Source organism: Zingiber officinale, chromosome 4A (genome assembly GCF_018446385.1).
Source record: "Zingiber officinale cultivar Zhangliang chromosome 4A, Zo_v1.1, whole genome shotgun sequence".
Taxonomy (NCBI): domain Eukaryota; kingdom Viridiplantae; phylum Streptophyta; class Magnoliopsida; order Zingiberales; family Zingiberaceae; genus Zingiber; species Zingiber officinale.
The window spans coordinates 155,535,420-155,562,925 of NC_055992.1; the positions used below are offsets into that span (position 1 = coordinate 155,535,420).

General features: G+C 37.6%; 1 protein-coding gene across 1 annotated transcript; it reads left to right on the plus strand.

Moving 5' to 3' along the window:
• LOC121971789 (pachytene checkpoint protein 2 homolog) lies at nt 1-26,805 on the plus strand. Its single transcript, XM_042523222.1, has 14 exons — nt 1-258; nt 341-404; nt 1,201-1,307; nt 1,397-1,464; nt 4,544-4,647; nt 4,725-4,829; nt 13,765-13,854; nt 13,948-14,023; nt 14,191-14,260; nt 15,554-15,624; nt 15,748-15,838; nt 21,765-21,895; nt 26,293-26,421; nt 26,501-26,805. The coding sequence occupies exons 1-14, from the start codon at nt 114-116 to the stop codon at nt 26,639-26,641; spliced, it is 1,392 nt and encodes a 463-aa protein (XP_042379156.1). The 5' UTR covers nt 1-113; the 3' UTR covers nt 26,642-26,805.
• The last annotated feature ends 701 nt before the right edge of the window (nt 26,806-27,506 follow it).

A 27,506-nucleotide genomic window follows, 5' to 3' on the forward strand; every position in this document is an offset into this window, starting at 1 on the left:
GGATTTAGAACGTTGTTTATATTTTGAAGGATTCGAATTAGGGTTCGTGCATTCGCCCGCCTTGCTCACTCTGCCTTTTAATTTTCTCCGGCAACTTCTACCTGGAGGTGAAGATGAAGCCAATGAGCTCGCCGATGGAGGTTTCGCACCACCACCCCCACGAAGATGCCGATCGTGGCATGTCGGAGGCCATATCTGGGCAACCCCAGCTCGCCTCTCTGTCGATCCCCGTCGCAGATGAGAAGGTCCTTGTGTCGGGTAATCACATTAACCTCCTCCTCCTCCTCCTTTTACAGGCTTGGATATTTCCCTCCTTGATCCGATTTTTTTGGATACGCAGTCGAGGTCTGCTTGAAACCATCGAGCACGGCACAGCCCGATGATATACGCACTGCAGTAGAAAGGTCCTCTTTCACTCTATTCTGCATTAAGTCGGCATTTCCAAAGGCATAAGCCTTATTTTGTTTTTTTTTTCCTTGAAAGTTCAAATTGGATATTTTGAGCTACTTATACAAGCGAGGCATACTAGGGCCCTTTAATACGCTAATATGCCTTGTGGATAACCTCACTCATTTTACCAGGGGAAAAAAAAAATATAATGTGAATGGAATTGTCAGCTGATTTGAGATTTGCAGTTATGAGAGTCATACATTTTGTCCAAATTAAAGTTTTTGATGAACTAAACAAATTGATCAATATTTCACGGTAAATTCCTGCCTGACCTTCTTTAAAGATAAATGATATTGTTTAATCTATATGGATATTGCTAAGTTGGTTCATGAAATTTTGACATGGAGTCTTGGTCTCACATTCATGGTAAGAGTTATGCTTTGATCCAGTGAAGCTTTTTGGTTAAAAAATGCATCAGCAGTTTTTTTCTTCACTTCTATCACGTAATGGATCTGGATAAATAAGTATGAAATCCATAAAAGTTTACCAAAGAGTTCATATGCCCTCAAAATTCTGAAAGTAATCAGCGTTATAGATAGTGCATTTACTGATTCCTACTTCTTATTTCTATGTAGTATATTGATGATAGCTGATAATTTACCCAGACCTTTATTTGTCTATGGTCTGCACCTAATGTTTAATTCTCTCATCTGCGTGACCTGATCTTAGAGTTGTTTGGTTTTCATTTTTTTCTTAAATGCTTAGTTTTTGATACGTATGACATAACTTGTTGCATTTTCTGTGAATCAGGATGCTGGAGAAGAGGAGCATGACGTATGTGGATGGACCCATTCCAGTGCCTACTGATGATCTTTTTCTTCTTGAAAATGTTAAAAGAATCTTGATTTGTGATACAGGTTGAACAAGTAATCAGAAGACTCTTAGAATTTTCTTTAACTTTTTCTTGATTTCTTGAGTTCTAATGTATATCTATTCTCTAATGTAGATGAATGGGTGGAGAATCATAAGGTCCTACTGTTTTGGCAAGTCAAACCAGTTGTGCATGTTTATCAGGTATTACTTTCCTGTTGGCCTTTTGATTTGTTTTTCTCTAATGAATTGACATTATATGAGAAAAAATGCATAGCTATCAGAACCGGACCAGATATCAAACCGGAAAAGCTCCAGATTATTCATTGGTTGAATCAATGGGTGGTCAAATTACCTACCAAACTAGAAACTGACTTGGTCAAGCTAACTGGAACTGAGAATCAGGAACTAAGAAATTAATTGATATAAATATATCTAATTTCTAGAACATAAAAAATAAATATTGAATACATAAACTAAAAGTGTGCAATTTTGAAATCATACTTACTACAGGCAACTTGAAAATTAGTTAAGAAATCAAATGAAGTTGTAAACCATACAGCTCAAGTATAAGGAATTTACAACTTTCATTAAAGATTATTATTACAAAATAAGACAAGTTATAAAGGTATATTAAGCTATGCATAACCATCCTAACATCTTATACATCTTAAGTTTATTTCCATCAAAATATAACCATTAAAAACCATCAAAACCCTACCTAACCATCAAAGTATTGATGGCACCCCAAGGTAGTTTTAATGTGATCAAACAAGTTAAGTTATGTCATGTTGTGTTTAACCTTGTGTCTAAGTGTACAGGAACTTAGGAGCACAGGGCGTTGAGCGAAAGACGCAGCTAGCGAGAAGGACGACACGGGAGAGAGCCGACGGGCTCGATGCGTTTGAGGGACGAGGTGCTGCGGAAGAGTATACCGGTGGACAAGAAGGGAGCGTGCGGTGTTTCCGAGGGATGAGAAGCTGGAGCGGAAGATTGCTCAAGGAGCAAAAGACGTAGTTGTCCGAGGGATGAAAAGCTGTGGAAGAGTATGCTGGCGGACGAGAAGGAAGCAAGCAGTGATTCTGAGGGACTAGAAGCCGGAGCGGAAGTTTGCTCGAGAAGGCCGGAAGTTGGGTTCGAGTGCGTCTTATTCTGGATGGTCGAAATCTCCTAAGTGAGCGGAGCAGAAGACCCAGACCGAGGCGAACGAAACCGAAGGAGGCCTGAACCAAAAGTCAACAAAAGGCTAACTTCTGATGCTCGGGGTGCCCAAATCAATCCGGGGCCGGACCAGTCCGGGGCGCCCGGACCAGTCCGGGGCGCCCGGAACCATTCCGAGCGGCCGGAACCCGATTTTTATCCAGAGCGACGCAGCTTTTGATTGTTGCGTCAGGGATAGATTTCTATCCCATTCCAAGCGCCTGGAACGCTTCCAAGCGCCCCGAGCTGGGCTATATAAGTAGCCCTGCTCTCAGAAGCTAACAAGAAGAAGAAATACTCAAACAACACTTGTGATTCATTCTAGTTTTGTTTTGTTTTGTAATTGAGTACTTCAACTGTTGTAAGAGACTTCTCCGCCTCAAGGAGATTGTTTACCGAGCTCCAACTTCCTTGGATTAACAACCTCCCTGGTTGTAACCAAGTAACCCTTTCGTGCCTCTTTTCTTTCAGTCATTTATTTTATTTATGCAAGTGTTAGATTAATTAAGCCGTAAATTCGAGAAAGGTTTCTTTTATTTGTCAGGGTTATTCACTCCCTCTAGCTGACCGCCAACAGTCCTACAAGTATCTCAAGTATCAAAACGTAACTATATAAACCATCAAAACCATTTTAAGTATCAAGACATTACCATCAGACCTTACATAACCAAGAATTTTTGGACCATAAGTAACCTTCAAAACATAATTAGCATAATTCACATACAAACCAAGTTACAGAGTTTTCATAGTTTACAAGATTGTTTGTTGGAACATTGGAACACTAGTTTGGCTGTTCCATCTTTTGGAGACAAGCCCACGTTTGGAAACTTAGAGACAAAATTGGCAATTGCTTGAGACTTCTTTGGAGCTCGTAGTCTATTTTTACTCTAAAACTTGCTAAGCTTGATTGACTAGTTCAGGAATCTCTCAATTGGTATGGCTTAATCAAGATATACTGTAATGGTTGATCAGTCATGATCTCTGTGGCATGAGCCTGAAAGAAATACTGGAGCCTCCAAGTTGCCATCAACAGAGAATATATTAATTTTTAAAGAAGAAAGTACCTTGTTTTGATGACTTTTAGTACATGACTAACAAGTAGATAGAGTTTTGTACTTGCTTTCTTTCTTTACTAGACTGAATTTATCCCCAAGTTTATAATTGTTAAGTATAACAAAGGAAATCTCTGTTAGAAGGACATTAACACTAAGGATTGGGTCAGATAGTGCTGCTACTCAACGGAAGTTTTATCACAAGCTTTGTCTCAGACAAAAACCATCTAATTCTTTGCTTTGATGCTCTCAAAGGATGGCAGCCACATTTTAGCTGATTATAAAAGGAACTGGTTCAGCACAACCACTTGCAGTTAGACTCTACTTCTTGAATGTTGGTTGGGGTCTATGTATCTTAAATTGGTTGTATCTTGAAGGGATTGGCTTCAGCCCCCTGATAAATTTGTGAAAACTTGTATTGAAGGCATACTTCTCCAGGTTCAACCACAGAATATCTCTTCATCTCAAATGTTCCTTAAAGATCTTCTACATGGTCTTTGCCAGCTTTTGCAAATCATGTCATTTGACTTCCCATATTCCTCTTATCTAGTCATGGAATAACAACTTTATTGTCCTTTGATATGTATAACTGACTTTTTCAGACCGAAACATCACCTTGTATTAATAAGTTTCAGGGCTAACTGCAGTTGAAGTTTGCTCATCCCCCTTTAGGATTTCATATACAAGCCCTGCTAGATTGTTGGAATCGATAATACTATCTAGCATATTCGTGTCAAGACAGGTGTTCTATATCATCAGTAATTGAACCTGAAATGGAATCATCAAAATCAATACACATCATAATGCTTTAGATTTAATGCACATCATGACGCTTCACAAATTTTAATTCTTATCATTACTTTTGATTTCACAACACATTATTATTATTATTTTTGCTCTTGTTACATTTTGGATGAGGATTACGTCCCTTAGATGTTCAGCTTTTCAATTAAGGTTGAAATATTCAGATTTCAGATTTATTTTCAACATGGTTTTCCCATGCATTTATTCTAATAGAGTAACATATTTAGCTTAGTGAAGAGGGGCCAGGAGAGGAACCAAGCGGAGATGATATGCTTGCTAGCTTCAATGAGTGGATTCTACCAGCAAAGGAATTTGATGGATTGTGGCCAAGGTTCATGACTTCGACCATTTTATTGGTGTCTTAGCCTGCTATGTTTAAATTGAATTAGATAGTCATTGTTTCCACAGCTTAATTTATGAAACTGGTCTCAAGCAGCGATTGTTGCGATATGCTGCAACTGCACTTTTGTTTACGGAAAGAGGTGTAGATCCTTGCCTTGTGTCATGGAATAGGTGAGCAAATTTCATTTTAAGATACAGAATATAGCATTGTGTTTCGTTTCTTGTTAAATTTTAACTTGATCCGGCTTCAAAACACGGAGTGGTAATTTATATGAAGGTTCATCTTTCATTGGAATGCCTTTTTCCCAAATATCTTAATAGGGCTGAATTGACCCCTTTGTTCATTCATTATTACAAATAAGACCATCATGCTAGTGCTGGTCATGGTTTATTATTGCAGAATCATTCTGCATAATGACTAATGAGGTTGGAACTTCTACTTTTATTACTGTTATATACTATGGTTTCTGTTTTAATGATCCTTATATAAAATTATGCAAGGAATTTATTCTATTCCATTTCCCACCTATGAAAGTTATTTCAAATAAATCAAACGTATTGAAAAAGAAACCACCTAGTTTGTATTTAAATAAAGAAGTCAATGTTGAACTGCTAATATTTATTATGATTCTTCCATATTTAGAAAACTAAATTTCAAGCATAAATAGCAAAGTCTAACATTGTATATGAAAAGACCTGGCGTGACATGCCTCTTAATGTCAATCTATGGTTGTCAAAGTCAATATTGTTTTGGGTATTCCAAAAATTAGATATTGACCTTCTCAGAAAAATTAATGTTAGAATAAGTATAGGGGTAGTTTGGTCTTTTGGTTCATTTCTTCTTTTCTATATAAAGGCCTAACTCGTGGTTCCTAAAGACACGAGATTTTAGGTTTTACTTTGTTCATGGTATCAGAGCCAGGTTAAAACCCTAAACCTAATTTCCTTATCCCTCCCGCGCCAACCCTAACTTCCTTTCTTTGCGCCGCTGCGTCACTGCCGCCGCTACCTCACGACGCATCTACCCAGCAACGCCGCAACCTCGGCGACGCTTCTTATCTCTCGCCGCGCCTCTCCCTCGTCAGCGCCGCGCATCTCCCTCGCCGCGAGCAACTCGCTGCGCCCGATCTTCCTCCGGTCCCAGCCAGCGACGACAGCGCGAGCTTTCCCTCGTCGCGCCTCTCTCGCAGCACCTCTGCGCTGCCGCCGCCTTCTGTTCTCTGTGCCGCCGCCGCCTTCTGTTCTCACATTTATTCTCACACGAAGCTAGGGCCCGCCCGCGAGCTTTCCCTGCGCCACCTCCTCTTTCTTTCTTCTCTCCGGCCGGAGGCTTCTTCTGCTCTCTCGCGAGTTGCGCTGTGCAAGGAGAAAAAAACGCAATCTTTTGGCGATCCGCTGCTGGTACGCCTCCCACCAGATCCTTCCCGACGGCGAGTTCTTCCCCCGAGACCAGAAGAGGGTTCTCCAACCAGTACTCTGCCCCCCCGCCCGTTCTCCTCCAACCAGTACTCAGAACAGATCCGTTTGCCGCTGTTGGTTCTCCTGCAAAAGCCTTTCCAAAACAGATCCGTCTGGTTCACAGCTCTATTCATGGCTGCATCTGGCGCCCCAAAGCCAGATACCTCAATCTTTACCAACCATATAATTGCACCTCTTTCTTCCGAGCAGTTGGATGATAAAAATTATATCTCTTGGGCATCTCACATTGAGCTTTGGCTTGTTGGACAAGGTTATGAGACACATCTCACTCAAACTGAAGAAGATGTTCAAGTCGCCGATCGTCCTCTGTGGAAGAAGGTTGACGCTCAGTTATGTTGTATTATCCGAGCCACCATCCATTCATCTCTTAGGAATGTCTTTCGTACTCACAAAACCTGCAAAGCTGTTTGGACACAAGCTCAACAACTCTTTACAAACACATCTCGGCGACTCTATCAAGTTTGTGAAGATCTCATGACCATCCTGAGCGCCCATCAGATTAAGGATTCAATGTCGACGTATCTGGGTTCAGTGTCTAGCCTTCTTTGTGACTTCAATGAACTGCTCCCACCTGCGGCCGATCCTGTTGAAGAGCTTGAAAATCGGAAGAAATTTTTTATGTCTTTGGCTTTATATGGTCTGCCCACATATTATTCTCATGTCCGTGACCAGATCCTGGGCAGCCCCACAGAAGCTACCATGGAAAATACTTGGGCGACTCTTCTCCGTGTCCCGACAAAAGTCTTGACGATGCCTTCTTCTGTTCCTGTCGACTCGTCAGCTTTGGTCTCTCGACACAAAGGACCTCCACCTCGCAAGGGTGGCAAAGGACGCCCTTGGTGTGATCATTGCCACCGACCGGGACACACGATTGATAAATGCTGGAGTTTACATGGTCGTCCTCCTCGTGTTGCAAAGATTGTTCAGAGTTCTGTTGCTCCTTCAGCTTCCACTTCACAGTTAACACCTGATTCGACTTCAACACCTTCTTATACTGACTTTCTGAAATGGTTTGAGGATCGACAGGCTTCGGGTTCCACTGCTACCATTGCAGACGCTGGTACTTCCTTTGCTGGCATATCTCATTCTTCGGGTCCTTGGGTTCTTGATTCTGGGGCCACCGATCATATCACTGGTAATAAATCCCTTTTTTCCTCTCTCACTACTTCTGGTAATTTACCAATGGTCACCATGGCCAATGGTTCCCAAACTCAATCCCAGGGTATTGGTATTGTTCATCCTTCTTCATCTCTTTCAATTCATAATGTTCTTTATGTTCCCGGCGCTCTTTTTAATCTATTGTCGATAACTCAACTTACTCGATCTCTTGATTGCGTCATTTCTTTTACTAACACGTCTGTTTCCTTACAGGACCGGAGGACGGGGAGGATGATTGGCTTCGGATGTGAATCTCATGGCCTATATCGGCTTCAACAACCCTCTTTTGTTGGTTCGGCGGCGGCATCTCCACTTCTTATCCATGCTCAGTTGGGACATCCAGGTCTTAATAAGTTGAAACAGTTACATCCTAGTCTTTCTCACTTAGAGTCTTTATCTTGTGTGTCGTGTCAATTAGGCAAGCATGTTCGTAGTTCTTTTTCTCCTCGTATTGAAAGTCGGGCTATGTCTCCTTTTGCTTTGGTTCATTCTGATGTTTGGGGTCCGAGTCGTGTTTCTTCTACAATGGGGGCAAGGTATTTTGTTACTTTTATAGACGATTTTTCCCGTTGTACATGGTTATATCTAATGAAGGATCGTTCAGAATTATTTTCTATTTTTGAATCCTTTTTCTTTGAAATAAAAACTCAATTTGGTACTTCCCTTCGAACTTTACAAAGTGATAATGCATGCGAGTATTTGTCTACTCAGTTTCGTATCTTCTTGACATCTCATGGTGTGCTGCATCGCACGTTTTGCCCTCATACCCCTCAACAGAATGGGGTTGCAGAACGCAAGAATCGTCATCTCCTTGAAACCACTCGGACTCTTCTTCTCCATTCTCATGTCCCTCATCAGTTTTAGGGTGATGTCATACTTACTGCGTGTTATCTCATCAATCGCATGCCTTCATCCACTCTTCAGGGTAAAATACCTCATCAGGTACTTTATCCACATCAGTCTCTTCATCCTTTCCCACCTCGGGTCTTTGGTTCTGTATGTTTTGCTCATGCTCTTGATCCCGACATTGACAAACTCTCTCCTCGGTCTCATAAGTGTGTCTTCCTTGGGTACCCACGGTCTCAGAAAGAGTACAAGTGTTATTCCCCTACTCTTCGTCGGTACTTCATCTCTGCTGATGTCACATTCTTTAACTCGGTTTCTTTTTTTGGGCCTTCCGCTTCACAGGCCGAGGTTTCTCCCTCTCCACCTGCACTAGTAACTATCTTTTGTCCTCCGGAGCCGCCTCTATCACCTCCAGCCTCATCTCCTCCTTTGCAGGTTTATCAGCATCGTCCTCGTTCTGCTTTGCCACCGACCAACACTGACACTGCCGTGGGCACATCTTTGGAGCCAAGTCCTTCGCCATTTCCTCCGGTCTCATCTCTTGACTCTGATGTTCCTATTGCACTTCGAAAGGGTATGCGCTCCACTCGTAATCCTTCTCCTCACTATGTTTCTTTGAGCTATCATCGTCTTTCTCCATCCTATTATTATTGTCTGTCTTCCTTGTCGTCTATTTCTCTTCCAAAGACTACAGGTGATGTCTTTGCCCATCCAGGATGGAAACAGGCTATGCTTGATGAAATGAGTGCCTTACAGAGCAGTGGGACTTGGAACCTCGTTCCTCTACCTCCTGGGAAGTCAGTGGTTGGTTGTCGATGGGTGTTTACGGTGAAAGTTGGTGTAGACGGCACTGTTGATCGGCTTAAGGCTCGTCTCGTTGCTAAAGGTTATACTCAGGTATTTGGATTGGATTATGGAGACACTTTTTCTCCTGTTGCCAAGATGTCTTCTGTATGTCTTTTCCTGTCTATTGCTGCAATTCGTCATTGGCCCCTTCATCAATTGGACATCAAAAATGCATTCTTACATGGTGACCTGCTTGAGGAAGTCTACATGGAGCAACCTCCGTGTTTTGTTGCTAGGGGGAGTCTTCTGGACTTGTATGTCGCTTGCGGAAATCTTTATATGGTCTCAAGCAGTCACCCAGAGCATGGTTCAGTAGATTTAGTACCGTAATTCAGCAGTTTGGCATGAATCAAAGCGAGACTGATCATTCTGTTTTTTATCGCCACTCGTTTACTGGTTGCATCTATGTAGTGGTTTATGTTGATGATATTGTCATCACAGGTAATGATCATCTTGGGATTTCACAAGTAAAACAACATCTTTTCAAACATTTCCAGACAAAGGATCTTGGCAAACTCAAATATTTTCTAGGGATAGAAGTGGCACAGTCTAAAGATGGGATCATTATATCCCAAAGGAAGTATGCAATGGATATTTTGGAAGAAATAGAAATGTTAAACTCAAAGATAGTCGACAATCCCATGGATCCTAATGTCAAGCTCCTACCAAATCAGGAGAAGCCTTTTTCAGATCCTGAACGGTATAGGCGATTGGTAGGGAAACTAAGCTACCTTACTGTCACTCGTCCAGATATCTCATTTGCAGTGAGTGTAGTAAGTCAGTTTCTTAGCTCTCCATGCAAAGAACATTGGGATGCAGTGACTTGTATTGTTCGATATATCAGGGGTGCACCAGGAAAGGGTCTTCTATATGAAGACAAAGGACATACTCAAGTCGTGAGATATTCTGATGCAGATTGGGCAGGATCTCCCTCTGATAGAAGATCCACTTCTGGATTTTGTATATTTGTCGGAGGTAACCTTGTTTCTTGGAAAAGCAAAAAAACAGAATGTTGTGGCAAGATCCAGTGCAGAGGCAGAATATCGAGCTATGACTGTTGCTAGTCAAGAACTTATATGGTTAAAACAGTTGATTCAGGAATTAAGGTTTGGAGAAGTTACACAAATGTCACTCATATGAGACAACCAGACCGCTATGCATATTGCCTCAAATCCAGTCTTCCATGAGAGAACAAAGCATATTGAAGTTGACTGTCACTTTGTCAGAGAGATAGTCATATCTGGAGAAATATCTACTAGCTTTGTCAACTCAAATGATCAGCTAGCAGATATATTCACTAAATCACTTAGAGGTCCTCGGATTGACTGCATATGTAACAAGCTTGGTGTATGTGATCTATATTCTCAAGCTTGAGGGGGAGTGTTAGAATAAGTATAGGGGTAGTTTGGTCTTTTGGTTCATTTCTTCTTTTCTATATAAAGGCCTAACTCGTGGTTCCTAAAGACACGAGATTTTAGGTTTTACTTTATTCAATTAAAAATAAAAAAAAAATGATAAAATGAAATAAAATTGAATAATTAGTGTCCTGTCCTCTTGCACATCACATAATAATCGATTAATCATTATTAATAATATCAAATGATTATCCGATATTGATTATTTAAAATTAATTCAGATGGGTATAATATAATACTAAATTAGTAATATTAAGAATAATCATATATCAGTTGTAAATAATTAATATATCATTACTGATAAATTATTTTTATACATAATTTAATTATTATTTATCTAACTCATAGTTAAATACTAATAATAGTTATACAATTAGTAATATTCTGAATTTCTATTTTTTTTTTAAATTGGTAAATTTTATTTTTTAAATGTTTTAATTTTTTTATTGTTTCTGAAGTTTTGTTAAATTTTCTAATTTTTTTTGCATTTTTAATTTTTTATATTATAATAAAATTTAATATAATTATTTTGTCAATCAATATTTCAAATTTTTTTTTATTATAATTCAATGTTAATTAAAATATTGATGATACTAATACTGCAGATTCATTTGTTATTAGTACTATTAATCAAATAACTTCTAACTAGTTATGTATTTTCAAATATCTTAATATCTATGTATTATAGCTATCTTAACAATTAATACACATTATTTATTGCTTGATAAAGTTAATAATAATTAATCAAACTGTAATCATTACTAGCCCCTAATTTTATTATTATCTATATTTAATATTTTATGTTAATTAAAAATAAATAATATAGCCTTAATACTATTTAAATATTACGTTTTTTGAATTGCTACCAATTAGTAGTATTTTTATAGATATACCATTAAATTACTATAATTATACAACTAAATTTTTATCATGTCGTTATTAATTATTTTTTATTATGTGTCCATAAGTTTATTTATGTTTTATCAAACAAAATATAAAAACAAATTGATATTTAATGCTAAATGTCTTTATCAGATGATCATAAATAAGTTTCAAATATAATTACATCTGTACTCATAAAAATATGTGTCCATTTCAAACAAAATTACATCATCAACAGATTCTTGGGTTTGAACTTGCTCTAGCGTTGTAGAATTTAAAAACAAACTATGTTCTTATTTATAGAGTATCAGAGAGGGACTTATTTTCTTGTTAGTCATTCCAACGTTCTACTTGTGAAAGTTGAATTGATTATAAATGTAAATTATTATAAAAAAGAAAGAGATATATAGTTTACAAGTGACTAAAGTTAAAAATTTAAATTTAAATGATTGTAAGCATTTTTTATTCTGAAAATTGAGGTGTTCAAATTAGATATAAACATAAGAATAAACATGTGTGAGCAATCTAATTGATTATTAAGTAAATAATTATTACAATAAAAATTTAACTAAAAGCTACAATTATATTAAGTAAAATTAACCTTGTTACGATACAACAACAACTAAGCCTTATCCCACTAGGCGGGGTCGGCTATATGGATCCTTTTACGCTATTGAGCTCTATCTCCTACTATATCATCATCTATACTTAAATAAATTTTATCTTATTTTATTGTTGCTAACTAAGTCTTTTTTGGTCTTCCTCTTCCTCATTTGATATTCGTGTTTGTCATAGTTTCACATCGCCTAACTGGAGCACTTATTCGTACATGCCGTACTATCTTAAACGTGTCTCTCAGAGTTTTCATTCAATAGATACAACTCCGACTTTCTTTTTAATGCTCTCATTTCTTATTCTGTCCATTCTTGTATATTCATACATCTACCTTAATATTCTCATCTCTGCAATTCTCATCTTCTGCTCATGTACTTGAGTCATAGTCCAACATTCAGCTCCATATAACATAGCAAGTCTAATTACGGTTTTGTAGAATTTTTCTTTAAATTTTAGAGGTACTTTACGGTCACATAAAACACCCAACGCTCTCCTCTATTTCAACCAACCTGCTTGTATTCTATGTAAGACATCTCTCTCAATCCCCCATTTCGCAAAAATAATCTTTAATATCAAAAGCTCTCGGTTCTGGATAACTCGTCATCTCCTATCTTAACAATTGTCTTATTATGTCTAATATTGTTAAACTTAAATTCCATATATTCTGTCTTTATTCTACTAAGCCTAAAATCTTTCCCTTCTAGTGTTTCCCGCCAAGATTCTAGTTTAGCATTTACTCCTTCGGTGTTTCATCTACTAAAATAATATCATCTGTAAATAACACGCACTATGGTACCATGTCTTGAATATGTGCAGACATAATTGTTATGATCATAATTTGATTAAATAAATATAAAAATTGTATTGCCATGACATGACAAAAGGGCAGCCCGGTGCACGAAACTCCCATCATGCGGGGTCCTGGGGAAGGATCCATTATACGCAGCCTTACCCTGCTTTTTGCAAGAGGCTGTTTCCAGGATTCGAACCCGTAACCTTTTGATTATATGATAGCAATTTTACCGTTGCGCCAAGGCTCCCCTTCATTGGCATGACATGACATTTATCAAAATGGCATTATTCCTGTTAAACACCAAAATTCCGACATCATTCAAGATTTTAAACCTTAAACCAAACTCACTTCTAGACTTGCTTTTTTTTAATTGCCTTTTTTCAGTTTGTTGGTTCTTATTGCAGTTGTTGCAGTTTTTCTCTAGAAACCTTCAATGTAGTTGTAAATGTCATGTGGACCTTGAAGAATGGTCCTCTTCCTACTATTATTTTTGTGCATGTACAGTGGTGCACATTTGGAATTGTGAAACACGGTTCTTCAAGTGGATAATGACATTTTAGGTTGCAGCTTGATGCTTCACTTAAGTAGTTAAATGCAGTTAATCTCATTTGGAGAATAGGTGTTAATTCCAAGTTGTTGTTTTCAGGAACTCCCCTTTGTGGGGCTATGATAATAGTGCGGACAGAGGTCTCCTGGTCCTCTATGTGATAGCCCTACTCTTATTTTAGGGGGAACATGGTTGTAGTTTCTAGAACATGAGGGAGATGCTTACTTCATCAATCCTTCCTAGACAATGGGGATAAATCTGGGATTAGTTAATAATGAAAGCGGATGTCAAAGATAATTTAGTCAGTTAGCAACATTAGACATGTAGCTATAAGGCGGAAGAAAATTAATTCCTACACTTTAGAACTAATCATGTTGTTATATACTCTATGGATAAGCTACCAGTTAATCTCCATGATTGGTTGTTTTGCATGTTGTGTAACTGTGAAGTCATCAGCATAATCGTTTCAAAAGCATCACTTACAAAAGAGTTGGAAGTTTACTCGTACTGAAATGTGTGTTACAGGATTGTCCTTTTACATGGGCCTCCAGGAACGGGCAAGACATCTTTGTGTAAAGCATTGGCTCAAAAGCTTTCTATACGTTTCAAGTCAAGGTTTGATGGTGTAACAACTCATTTTATGCCTATTGCTCAGAGTCTTTGGCTATGCTGATATTTGAGTTGATGCTACCAATTCCTTGTAATAAGGTATCCCTTGTGCCAGCTGGTAGAAGTCAACGCGCACTCATTATTTAGTAAATGGTTTTCAGAAAGTGGGAAATTGGTATGTTCTGTCAATTTCATTAAAATGCATGTCTGTCCATAATTTTTCATAGAAATTATTATATATACAGACTGCATTTGGAGTATAAATATCAATTCAAAAATTGTCTTTTCCCTCATTGCTTTAATGAGGTGATTTTCAATTAGCTTTTCTTGGTACTCTTCCAGGTTGCTAAGCTTTTTCAGAAAATTCAGGAAATGGTGGAAGAAGAAAATAACCTTGTGTTCGTCTTGATTGGTTAGATTCGTTTTTGTCTATTTACATCTTCTTTTTGATACTTAGCAAGTTTTGAATGATCATTCATCAAATTATTGTTATCCAAGGTTCTAAAAGGTATCATTGATGGCATGTCATCTGAGCACATGTGTTGCTATTAGAACCATATTTACAATTGGTGTTGTGCATAGAAAAGTATTGTTTAAATAATTTTAATGACTTAATCATGATAAACAATGTGATGAAGTGGGTTTGCATCTACTACCTACTGAATAATAAACAACAATTTGGATTGAAATTTCTAACATCTACCAATATGACATTAAGCAAATATATGCATATGAAAAAGTTTATAAGATCAGTGCACCAAATTGTTAATTGAGCATAGCGCTCATATGTTTTAACTCTCTCTCTCTCTCTCTCTCTGATTTTATTATTGCTTTATTAACTTGATTATGCACCAAAATCAATTATCTTCATGTAGTCTGTTCCTTCATACCCAATGTGGTCTTGACTTATTTGCATGGACGAGGTGGTATAATTGAAAATAGCCATATGAGGTTGCATGTGGTTATGCAGCATGCATAATTTATTAATCATGCTACTTCATTGTAGAGCATATAACGTGCTATGTCATACATAACATGTTGGCTACATGAATTTACTTTACAAAATAATATTTTGGTTTGCATTTATTTTATGATATGCATGATGAACATACTTTGGAATCCTAAACTGGAACTCCAGTCTTTCAATTCAAATAAAATCAATTTAACAACTTTATCAAATAAACTACAGTAATCTAACTAGGCATATTTCAATTTCTGTCTCACATGCATATTTTGTTTCTTCATTATGATAGTAGATATCATCATATTTTTTATACTAGGGAGTCACAATAATGTATCAGAAGCAAAAACAAGCACATCAAAAAAATCCATGTGTTGTTGACCCTTCATTTTAATTATTGGTTTTTGTTGGGTAAAAATGGATAGATGTTATACAATGTTTTAACCATCAGACCTTTGTTTTATTTTTAATGCTTCATCCTGCCCATTACAATCTTCAGTGTGTGCACATAACATATTTGCATCCTTAATTTCCTTAAAAGTCACCCATCCCAGGTCTTGTTACTCTAATAGTAATGTTCAATCTCCAACTAATGGCAGTTTACTATACACGTCCATTATTTTACAAATTGTAACACTCTGTATGGGTCATAATCAGTAACTTTCTTACCACTTGTTGAATACTCAATACTCTTATTCCCTTAATTAAATCTTACTCCAAAACTGTTTTTTTTTTAATGTGTAGATGAAGTTGAAAGTCTTGCAGCTGCTAGACAAGCAGCCTTGTCCGGTTCAGAACCATCAGACTCCATACGGGTGATACTTAAGAACTTGATTTCTAACACTTCTGGTTTCCAATATTGGGTCATCATAGCTCTGATGTTTTCTTTTCTTCCTTCTATTATGTGCTACTTACTTATATTACCTGTTGTATACCAGGTTGTGAATGCATTGCTTACTCAAATGGATAGATTGAAATCTTGGCCTAATGTGATAATTCTGACTACATCAAACATAACAACAGCCATTGGTAACTGGTTCATGTTTTTTTTCTACATTGGTTGGATCAGCAATTATATGTTATGAAGTGACACTTGTGAATTTGATTATATACTACCTTGAACAATTTGTGTTTTTTCACAATTTGCCGTAAACCACTTGATGTTTCCTTTGCACAAATTAAACATCATCTGTCAACTACCCGCCTGTAGAAACTTTATTAAACAATTCATGGCTTGCTGCAATATAACTGCATCATAGACCCCTCTAGAAACTAGGGGAGAGAATTGCTGCAATGAAGGCCCATGTTCCTTAAAAGAGAACCAAGTAGATAGACAAATGCAAGTTCTCATGCATTTTTCTCTCAGCTAAAAATACTTAGATACAATTAAAATAAATGTGAAAGAATAGACAGTTTTGTATCTTGTGATGTTGCAAAACAGTTCACATTTACTGTGTGAAAATTAACTTCATGCAGGACTGAGAATGATTAGTGTATTAATGGGTACAAGTGTAAGCTCAAATTGTTTTGCCTGAAGCTTCATGAATTTCAGAAAATTGGTGACTGATTTAAGTGATTTCGCTCTTGGCAAATTCAAGATATGAAGAATTTATACTATGTGCTTCTGGATTTTGATATCCATGCAGAACACATGTCATGAATAATGATACATGGGGTCTGCAGATCATGTTGGAACCCCAAGGTGTTTTGATGTGATCAAACAAGCTAAGTTAGGTCCTGCGTTTGTTTAACCCTTGTGTCTAAGTGTGCCGGAGCTTAGGAACACAGGAAGTCGAGCGGAAGGCGCGGCTAGCGAGAAGGACGGCACGGGGAGAGAGCCGACGGGCTCGGTGCGTTCGAGTGACGAGGTGACCGCGGAAGAGTACACCGGTGGACGAGAAGAACGTGCGCGGCGTTCGAGGGACGAGAAACCGGGAAGGAAGGCTGCTCGAGGAGAAGGCCGGAACATGGGTTCGGGTGAGCCCTATTCCGGAAGGCCGAGATCACCCAAACTAGCGGAGCCGGAGCGAACAGACCCGGACCAAGACGAGCCGAACTGAGATGAGCTGAACCGGAGCAGAGAGCCTGGACCAGAGTCAACTTTGTTGACTTGATAGGTTCGGGCGCCCGGATCAATTCCGGGCGCCCGGGGGTTCATATTTGACCAGATCGAAGCTGATCGCGAGCTGACCGTTGGGGGATAAAATTTATCCCCCCGGGGGCGCCCGGAACCCCTTCCAGGCGCCCGGACCAGTACTATAAATAAAGTACTGATCCGTACATTCAACAAAATGAACTTGTAATCAATTCCTTCCGTGCTTTCAATTCTGTTCTTTTCATTTGTGCTGTCAACGTTGTAAAGAGGCTACTCCGCCCAGAGGAGAATCAGATAGTGCGCTTACATTCCTTGGATTAGCAATCCCCTGATTGCAAACCAAGTAAAACTCTGGTGTCTGCTTTTCTTTACTTAGTCTCTTTTATTTATTTATTACAAGTGTTTATTATATAGTTGAAATCTGAGAAAGGTTCGAGTTTTATTTTGTAGGGCAATTCACCCCTCCCCTCTTGCCGGCCTCCAAAGGGACCTACAAGTGGTATCAGAGCCAAGGCGCTTCAGGAGGACTAACCGCCGATCGAAGCAACAAAGATGGCCGGACCAAGCATTGTTCCACCAAAATTCGAGGGGAACTTCGCAGACTGGAAGCGTCGTATGGAGGTATTCCTAAAAACAGATTTTGAAATTCGGTTTATTATGAAATATGGTTTTGTAGCTCCAATAGATAAAGATGGAAAAGAAAAAGAAGAGAGCGATTGGACAAAGAAGGAGCAGAATGAGTCGGTAGCAAACAGCCGTGCGGAACATCACCTGCTGAGCGTGTTACCGCCTCAAGAGGTCAACCACATCGGAAACTATTTATCTGCTAAAGAACTTTGGGAGAAGTTCTTGGAACTCCACGAAGGCACGTCCGAAGCAAAGCTCGCTAGAAGGGACATCCTCCGCAACAAACTGATGAATATCCGTCTGGAGAAAGGTGAGAAAGTAGCCGGTCTACATGCAAAGGTAAAAGAACTAGTTACTGGTCTCGAAAACCTTGGTGAAACGGTAACAAACCGGGACACTATACGCTACGCGCTCAACGCGTTTCCAAGAACTCCGGAGTGGACATCAATCGTCGATGCTTACTACATCTCAAAAGATCTGGAGGTAAGTACTTTAGAAGAGTTGTTTTCTACCCTTGAATTACACGAAACTAGATATGCAGAGATATCAAAGGACACAACTCAGACTATGGCGCTGAACGCAACCAATAAGGATGAACCTGAGTTAGACTCCGAAGACGATCAAGAAGCGTACATGGTAAAAAACTTTAAAAAGTTTTTTAGATCTAATAAATTTAAAATGCAGAATCAAAAAGGTAGAAGAAAGGTACGGTGCTATCAGTGTCAGAAGGAGGGACACCTAAGGGAAGACTGCCCAGAACTCAAGAAGGTGAAAATGAAGACACCCAAGAAATACAACCTAAAAGCAACTTGGGATGACACTTCTTCATCTGAATCAGAAGCTCAAGAATATGCGGGGATTGCACTGATGGCAAGCCACGAAGGACAAAGTACATCAGAACCCAGCATTGATGAAGGGGGGGGCGACCTCAGATGGAAGTAGCGAAGCAGGGGGAGATTCAGGCTTCAAGTCTGATATGGTAAGTGAGGTATGCCTCTTACCCCCTGATGAACTTTACTTTGGTATCAAAGCTATGACTAAATCCATGTATAAATTGGAAAATAAAAATGCCAAATTAGAAAATGAAATTTTAGAAACAAAGAGAATTTTGGCAAAATCATGTCTTATAGAGGATTTTGAAAAATTGAAAATTGAAAATGAAAAACTAAAAGAAGAAATAGAAAGATTGAAAAAATCTAATGGTTCAAATATTTCTACTTTTAGAAATTATAAATGTTTAAATTGGTATTATAGATTTCATCAAAGTCAAATTAGAAATATATCAAAAATCTATATACCTAGGAAATACTTGGTTAATCCTGTAGGTAGGAACCTCTATTGGGTTCCAAAAACCTATTTAATTTAAAATTAAAAATTAGACTTAGCATTTTTAGCAAGGAAATTAAACAACTAATTTCTTTATGAGGTTTTGTCTAAGGAAGTGGTTGTTGCTCCAATAACCAAGAAGGCCTAGTGCCTCGCCACGACCTGGAAGCCAAGTATCGAAATGAAAAGTTTAATTGACTAACTGAAAAAGCATTAATTTAAATTACTTGATGCTTTAAAAGAGTTATTCAATTTGTGTTAAAAAATATTTAATTAATTTTTTTTAAATTTTTTTTATTATTTTAGAAAATTGACTTAGAAATTTTTTTAAGTTATCTTAGAATTTTGTTTATGATAATATTGCCTTATAATTTTTTAAAAATTGACTTAGAATTGTTTCTTATGAATATTAACTTAGAATTTTTTTTAGAAATAATTTTTGGGGATGCTGAGATAAGTTTCAAACTTAAAATTTTTTTAACACTTATGACTATTTTATCTGAAAAATGTTTTACATAAATTTTTTTTTTTCGAAAGGAAAATTATTAAATTTTTTTTCTTGGACATTATTAAATATTTTACACTTAAAGTTTTTGTTTGAATTTACCTTAGACTTATTTATAACCCCAATTTTTATGTGATCAAAGGGGGAGAAGTATGTTAAGTCTAGGGGGAGGTACTATAATTTTTCAATTGAAAAATATTTGGACTTATTGGAATATAAATCGTTTTTATTGCATATGGTTACCCTAACTTAACTTGGGTTGCTCACATCAAAAAGGGGGAGATTGTTGGAACCCCAAGGTGTTTTGATGTGATCAAACAAGCTAAGTTAGGTCCTGCGTTTGTTTAACCCTTGTGTCTAAGTGTGCAGGAGCTTAGGAACACAGGAAGTCGAGCGGAAGACGCGGCTAGCAAGAAGGACGGCACGAGGAGAGAGCCGACGAGCTCGGTGCGTCCGAGGGACGAGGTGACCGCGGAAGAGTACACCGGTGGACGAGAAGAACGTGTGCGGCGTTCGAGGGACGAGAAACCGGGAAGGAAGGCTGCTCGAGGAGAAGGCCGGAACATGGGTTCGGGTGAGCCCTATTCCAGAAGGCCGAGATCACCCAAACTAGCGGAGCCGGAGCGAACAGACCCGGACCAAGACGAGCCGAACTGAGACGAGCTGAACCGGAGCAGAGAGCCTGGACCAGAGTCAACTTTGTTGACTTGACAGGTCCGGGCGCCCGGATCAATTCCGAGTGCCCGGGGGTTCATATTTGACCAGATCGAAGCTGATCGCGAGCTGACCGTTGGGGGATAAAATTTATCCCCCCGGGGGCGCCCGGAACCCCTTTCAGGCGCCCGGACCAGTACTATAAATAAAGTATTGATCCGTACATTCAACAAAATGAACTTGTAATCAATTCCTTCTGTGCTTTCAATTCTGTTCTTTTCATTTGTGCTGTCAACGTTGTAAAGAGGCTACTCCGCCCAGAGGAGAATCAGATAGTGCGCTTACATTCCTTGGATTAGCAATCCCCTGATTGCAAACCAAGTAAAACTCTGGTGTCTGCTTTTCTTTACTTAGTCTCTTTTATTTATTTATTACAAGTGTTTATTATATAGTTGAAATCCGAGAAAGGTTCGAATTTTATTTTGTAGGGCAATTCACCCCTCCCCTCTTGCCGGCCTCCAAAGGGACCTACAGATCATATAAACATATAGAAATATCCCTAAACCTCTTTGGCTCTTTCTGTTCTGCTGCATAAGGACTAGTTGCTTCCATACGCCAATCCATGTAAAACTTCACTCTGTTTAACAATAGAAGTCTATCATACTATTCCTGTAAAAAAAATTCATATTTGTGAGCTTACCTGCAAAAACACACCCTTGGAGTTGAAAATGTCACCTTCTATTTTTTGTACAGAAATAAATTTAAAATGTATTGCATATTGATTATTTGTTACAAAGCATATCTCAAGGTTCTTTTCTAGAAATACTAAAGATGTGGAATACTGAGCTCATTCTACTTTGTTTTATAGATCATAGTAAAAGTTATTATGGAATCTTTTATGATCCTTATGGACCTTTCCAAACTAAGCAAATATGTACTTCTGTTTATACCTTTAGGGGTTGAATAGCATTTACAAAGTCATTCAAAGAAAATAAAAGAAATGAGGGCATGATAGATGGTTCAATAACTAGTACCATTTCTTGTCTGTCTAAGAATGTTATGGTCACACATCTGATGTTTTATGAAACTCTTCTTAATTTGGGTGTTAAAGCCAGAATTTGGGGATCTGGAGATGAAACACAATAACACATATAACGAGTGATCGCATCAGGGTTCATATTGGTGATCCCCTATCCAATTTGGATGCAGGTCCTATATATATGGTGCATATGCAATGGCATGGAGGATTATGTCTCCATTTTTTATTTTTTTTTTGTACATTTGAGAACCAGACGAGTTACTTTCTTTGCTAATAAGCCTTGTATGTTGACAAAAAAAAATGGTGAGGATGATCTATTTATCCTTTGTAGCTGGTCTAGTTGTGTAAATATTGCTGGAAGCAATAGATTGGAAGCATAGAACAAACTCCCAAATTATAGTCTGTTTTCTTGTGGATTTTTCTTGTAACATAAGAACTAGTTGAACCTAAGGTTTGTTTTTGCTGAAGTTCTTGTTAACAAAATGCAGTCATGGCTCAAATCAACTGGTCTAGGTTTATCCTTGACAGTAGAGGAATGAACTAAATAATCAGTCAAATTGGATGGTCAATGCAAGTAATTCTGTAACTACTTGTCAACAACTACTCGTTCTTGCTATGTTTGATAGCTTAGACATATTAACTATATGGTTTAAGTTGTTTAGTGGTTTCCACTGTCAAATATATAAGCTCACCTTTGTTTAGGTTGCAGATATTGCTTTTGTTGACCGAGCGGATATCAAGGCTTATGTAGGCCCTCCTACACTGGAAGCACGATATGAAATATTAAGGTCATGCCTAGAAGAATTATTGCGAGCTGGGATTGTTTCATATCCTCCTCAGGTACAATTTTTAATTTAAGATCTCATAATGCATAAAATTTTACATGGCATATGCAAGCTGCATGAGCTAGCATCACCATAAAATCAATATTCATTGTGGAAGGGCAGTGTCCATATGCTACCATGGTTGAGAAATTAATTAAGTGTTTAACATTAATTTTATTCATTCAGAGAATGTTTAACATATCTCAGGCTTCTCTAACAAAAATCGCTTTTATAGGAAAAGTTCTTAGTTAGCATGGTCTTTGAAAAAAAAACCTAAGGTGTTTCAATAAAGCTGAAAACATTGCTTAAACTTACAAAAAATACTTGCTCTATTAATCAGGAGCCATAATTCTTCCACAATTTTTTTCAAATTAAAATATTAATTATTTGGCTACTTGTTTATCTTCCAATTTTGTTCTGTTAATTATTCTCTTTGTACTAGTGAAGTCATAATTTTGATGTCAAAGAGCAACACACTAGAAACAACTCAACATCATTTAATAGTAGTATTCCTGGCCCCGCAAGTTGACACAGTTGCTAACTACATGAGTGATTGTTCCAATAGGGGGTCAATTCCCAGCGGGTACAAAATACCCTGTTGGGTGCCTAACCTCTCCATGTAAAGGACCGCTGTGCTAGGGCAAAATCCCCCTTGTGATTTACCTGCTCGTATCTAGCCGGCCAACGATAATAGACCGCCTAAGTGAGCGTTATCACCTTTTGCTCCAATAGTAGTATTCCTGGTTGTGGAACCTTGGTGAGGAACTAGGAGCAATTATTGACTAAATGATGAGATGTTTGAAGTTATTAGTTCCAAATGAATAACTTGTTCTTTTTTTATTTTGGCTTTTTAATATGTATATATCTTTGTTATTAGAGTCTTGAAGAGAATGCATCATACTTATAAACCTTGATTGACTCAACTGTTGGTCTAAAAAAATGAGAACCCAGATTCTTATTGGGCTAGTTTCTCTCAAAGATTAGATATAAAAAAGGGGGAAAAACGGATTTGATACTTTAATCTCAACTACATAAGGCAGAAGGATATATTTGACTTTTGAATCAATGAATTAATTAGTAAATCTTTTATATAATGAAAATATAAAACATCAAAATTTCATCCAATATTACCTATTACCTTTGACTCCTATAATCATTAAACTCACTTGTCGGTCATCTCTCCTAATCTTAATTTGGCAGTCCTTGCCATTGATCTTTGATGCCCGACAAAATAACAATTATTCTAGAGGCTCGTTTTCATAGAGGGATTTCAAAGAAGAAACAAGAAATCGCCAAAACATAGAGACGTCGTCTCTAGGTTTAACCGAATAAAATTGATTCAAAACAAAAAATAATGACCTAACATCAACTAAACAATTGTTTAAATAGATATAAAACCCTACAACAACAACAATCAAGCCTTATCCTACTAGGTGGGATTGGCTATATGAATCCTTTTACGTTATTGAGTTCTATTTCCTAATATATCATCATTATACTTAAATAAATTTAATCTTGTTTTATTGTTGCTAATCAAATCTTTTTTGATCTTTCTCTTCCTCGTTTGATATGTGTAGTTTATCATAGTTTCACATCGCATAACTAGAGCATTTATTGGTCTAAGTACATGTCCATACCATCTTAAATGTGTCATTCGGAATTTTCCCTCAATAGATGCAAGACTTTCTCTCTAATGCTCTCATTTCTTATTCTGTCCATCCTCGTATGTCTACACATCCACCTTAACATCCTCATCTCTGTAACTCTCATTTTCTGCTCACGTGTTTGAGCCATAGCCCAACATTCAACTCCATATAACATAGTAGGTCTAATTGTGATTTTGTAGAACTTTCCTTTAAGTTTTAGAAGTACTTTACGGTCATATAAAACACCCGACAATCTCCTCCATTTCAACCATCCTGCTTGTATTTTATGTAAGACATTTCTCTCAATCCCTCTATCGTTTTGCAAAAATAATCCTAAATATTTAAGGCTTTCGGTTTCGGGCAACTCGTCATCTACTATCTTAACAATTATCTCATTACATTTAATATTGCTAAACTTAAATTTTATATATTTTGTCTTTATTCTACTAAGCCTAAAATCTTTCTCTTCTAGTGTTTCCCGCTAATATTCTAGTTTGGCATTGACTCCACCAAAAAGGCAAAATCTTTGAAGCCACCGAAAAGGATTTCACCAAGTAACCAATTATAGATCTCTAAACGAGCTTCGATTTGATATATTAAGGTCACGTGGTTCAACCAAGTCAAAAGTTATGGCCTCTTAAAACTTGGATCCTCCTGCATTAATCTTCCATCATTATTCTATATCCTAGGCCTTTGGTGCAGATTGTTGGTCCATTGTTGGTCCTCCATTCTTTTAATCCTTGATGCAATCAAGTGTAGGTTCTCTATGCTACAATCCCCACTCATGTATTTCACAGTCCACAACCACATTAAGAGCACTAACAAACTACAAATTATAGAGTTTGTGATGTGAAATATGTTTATATGACACAACATATTAGTCTTCTTCATTACTTAAATATATGATTTATGAATAGAACAAATAAATTTGCAGTTTAACAGTTGAGCGAGCATAGTCATTCCAACCAATGGATTAGCTGGGTCAATGTTTGGGTAGACATGTGGTTCAACTAATGAATCAACCGGTTTGACCTCTAGATCAGTGATTCAAAACTTGTCTTGTTTAATTTCCAGTTTGATTTTTATAACTAAGGGAACATGGAACACAAATTTTCTGTTTTGCTATATGGTAACCCGTTATTGCATCAAACTTAGAGAACTGTGCTTAATGGAAGGTGTCAAGATCTATGGCATTCACTACTACAACAGTAGAACCACATTAATCCATTAGTGAGGTGGGTAAATTTGCATATAAGCCTGAAGTGGATGGCCTTGAACATTTTCCATTAGCAAGCAACAATCTAAGTTCATAACTTTATTTGCTTGGGTTGTTAAATGGCAGCCAATTTTTGCCACTTGAACTTGACATTGGTGAGAGTAGTGATGTGCAACTTGGACTCATAAGTGCAAATCCTCATGTCCCTTGTATATTGCATGAGATGTTAGTCCTTGATGAGCGTTGTGAGATAGGATTGCCTTTTTGAAAGATGAGCAACTGAGGTAGAGCATGTGGTCATGGTTGTGGTTTTATGGCTGCCACAGATAAAATTCCTTGCAAACCAAAGTCGTAGTCCTTAAATAAATGGGAGTGGTTCTTTTGAATCATAACCATTTATGTATGTGCTCCTTGACGTAGATATAATCATTTTGTAAGAAGATCTCAAGTCAATTGTGTGATGAGAATATTCCTATTGCACATGCTATAAATCTTTCTCACTTTAAGTTATGAACCATTCAGAGTTTTTGACATTGTCTATGAAATCTGTTTAACAACCTTTAATAATAACAAATTAATAATCATCTTTACCTAATAATATGACTATTGATTAAATGATATCATCAAACATTAACTTAATAAGCAATTTTTAAATCACAATATAAATTTTAACCAAAACTAACATTACCCTAACTAAATTATTGGCCACACAACCTTACCTAGTTATCAATTAAATTAATGAAGGCATATCACCTATTAACTTAACTAAATTAATATTTCTTCCATATTCATTTCATTCCCCTTTATGTTGCTCCATCTTGAAACTCTTCTTCCACATGCTCATGCAACTCCTCCATTCTGAGACTACACACAATGAGAAATCAAAGAACAACAATGGAAGGATGGGATGATCGTAATCAGGACAACAATGTCCATTAAGCTCTCTACTTTCATCACTAAATTGAATGGAACCTGGGCTGGGACTCTCCATGTTGTTGGCTTCATCTCTTATTCACTTGATGTATTTGAAAAGCTGTTAACGTCATTCTGGTTTCAATAATAGGTTTTTCCTCTTGGGTACATTAAATATGCTTCAGACGTCTGTCTGACTTCTCTTTTGGCAAGATTCTAGTCTCACTTGCCTCTGTGCAAGGTTCTTTCTCTCTCTTTTGATATTATTTAAAATTTTAGCAAAGGAATTTGTGGGGTTGGCCTTTCTACTCACGTCAATGTTCCACCTTGTTCCGCGACTAAAGATGTTTAAATCGTTTTAGGTGTATCATGGAATAATATTATGCGAAGGGGAGTCTTGACACAACGGTAAAGTTGTTGTCATGTGACCAAAAGGTCACAGGTTCGAATCCTGGAAACAACCTCTTGTAAAAAGCAGGGTAAGGTTGCGTACAATGGATCCTTCCCCGGGACCCCGCATAACGGGAGCTTCGTGCACCAGGCTGTCCTTTATGGAATAATATCATGCCTTAATATAATGTTTAAAAGTGCCCACCAACTGCCCGGGCTAGCTTTTATTGTATGGTTTTGGTTCTCCAGGTTTGTGTTGGTGCTCTGCTGTTAAGCTATTCAGCACTGAAAGAGACACTCCATACATCTCAGATGGATGAATCTGATGGGCCCTTTGACCACTCCAGTCTACTTCTTGATGCTGCAAAAGCATGTGAGGTAATTGAATGTTTCTTTATTGGTAAGGATTTATATAAAAATTCCAATTAATTGTAATATCTATTACTGAATTGTCCAGGGATTAAGTGGAAGAGGTTTGAGAAAGCTGCCTTTCTTGGCTCATGCAGCTCTTAAGGACCCATATAATTGTGATTCAAATAAGTTTTTGCTCATGTTAATAGAAACCGCAGTGCGAGAACTTTCTGAATCGAAAACATAATCTCTCATCTTCAACTTTGTGGATAGTTGGCAATGACAGAATGTCATTTCATGTGATAATTTTTGCTCAGTGCTGTGCCATCTTTACATTACCAGAATAGGACACTCAAGACAGCTGAACCATAAATGTACTGGAAAAAGTTTTAGATTGATCTCAATTGAGTATGTTGATTATCTTGTATCAAGTTTGTTATGATTTCATCAATAATATTGCTGGAAATATGTAAATAAGCAGCATGGCTACAATCTTCTCAATCTATGCAAGATGCAACACTGGAAATGTTCTTCATTTGGCCAAATGAGTTGTTCATTTGCAGGTAACTAGTTTATACGACTGGAACCAACACAAAGGGAACTGCTGAGGTTGGAATGGGTTAACCTTGTGATGAGGTTCGTTTTCATCATTTAGCATTGGAAGTTCTCATGCATTACACCTGCCTCGATTAGAAAATTGTGTGCTTCATGGTCTCTCTGTTTGCCATCTCTTTTTCCACAGAGATGTCAAACAGGGTTGCTTGATGGTTTATTATTGTACCCTCTCTTAAAAGCGTCCTTTGTCATTGTTGAACTTGCTAGCTCAGAATTTATTGCCATGATCAGTAGGAATTTTGATGATAGAACTCCTATCTGTTGCTTGAAAATTGCAACCACAAGTAGAATTTGTTACTTGCTCTCATCTATCCGAAGAGTTGTTTCTCGGGGAAGTTTCTTTAGTTGGTATCTCTTGTTGCCTGCCTCTCTTCTTGGTACATTGACTTCGATGGGATGGAGGTCAAAGGTGGTGAAACTGCATAAGCATATTACCAACTCCCTGCAGACTCCATGAACACAGAAGTAATATAAACAAAAGTCATTACCTCTTCATG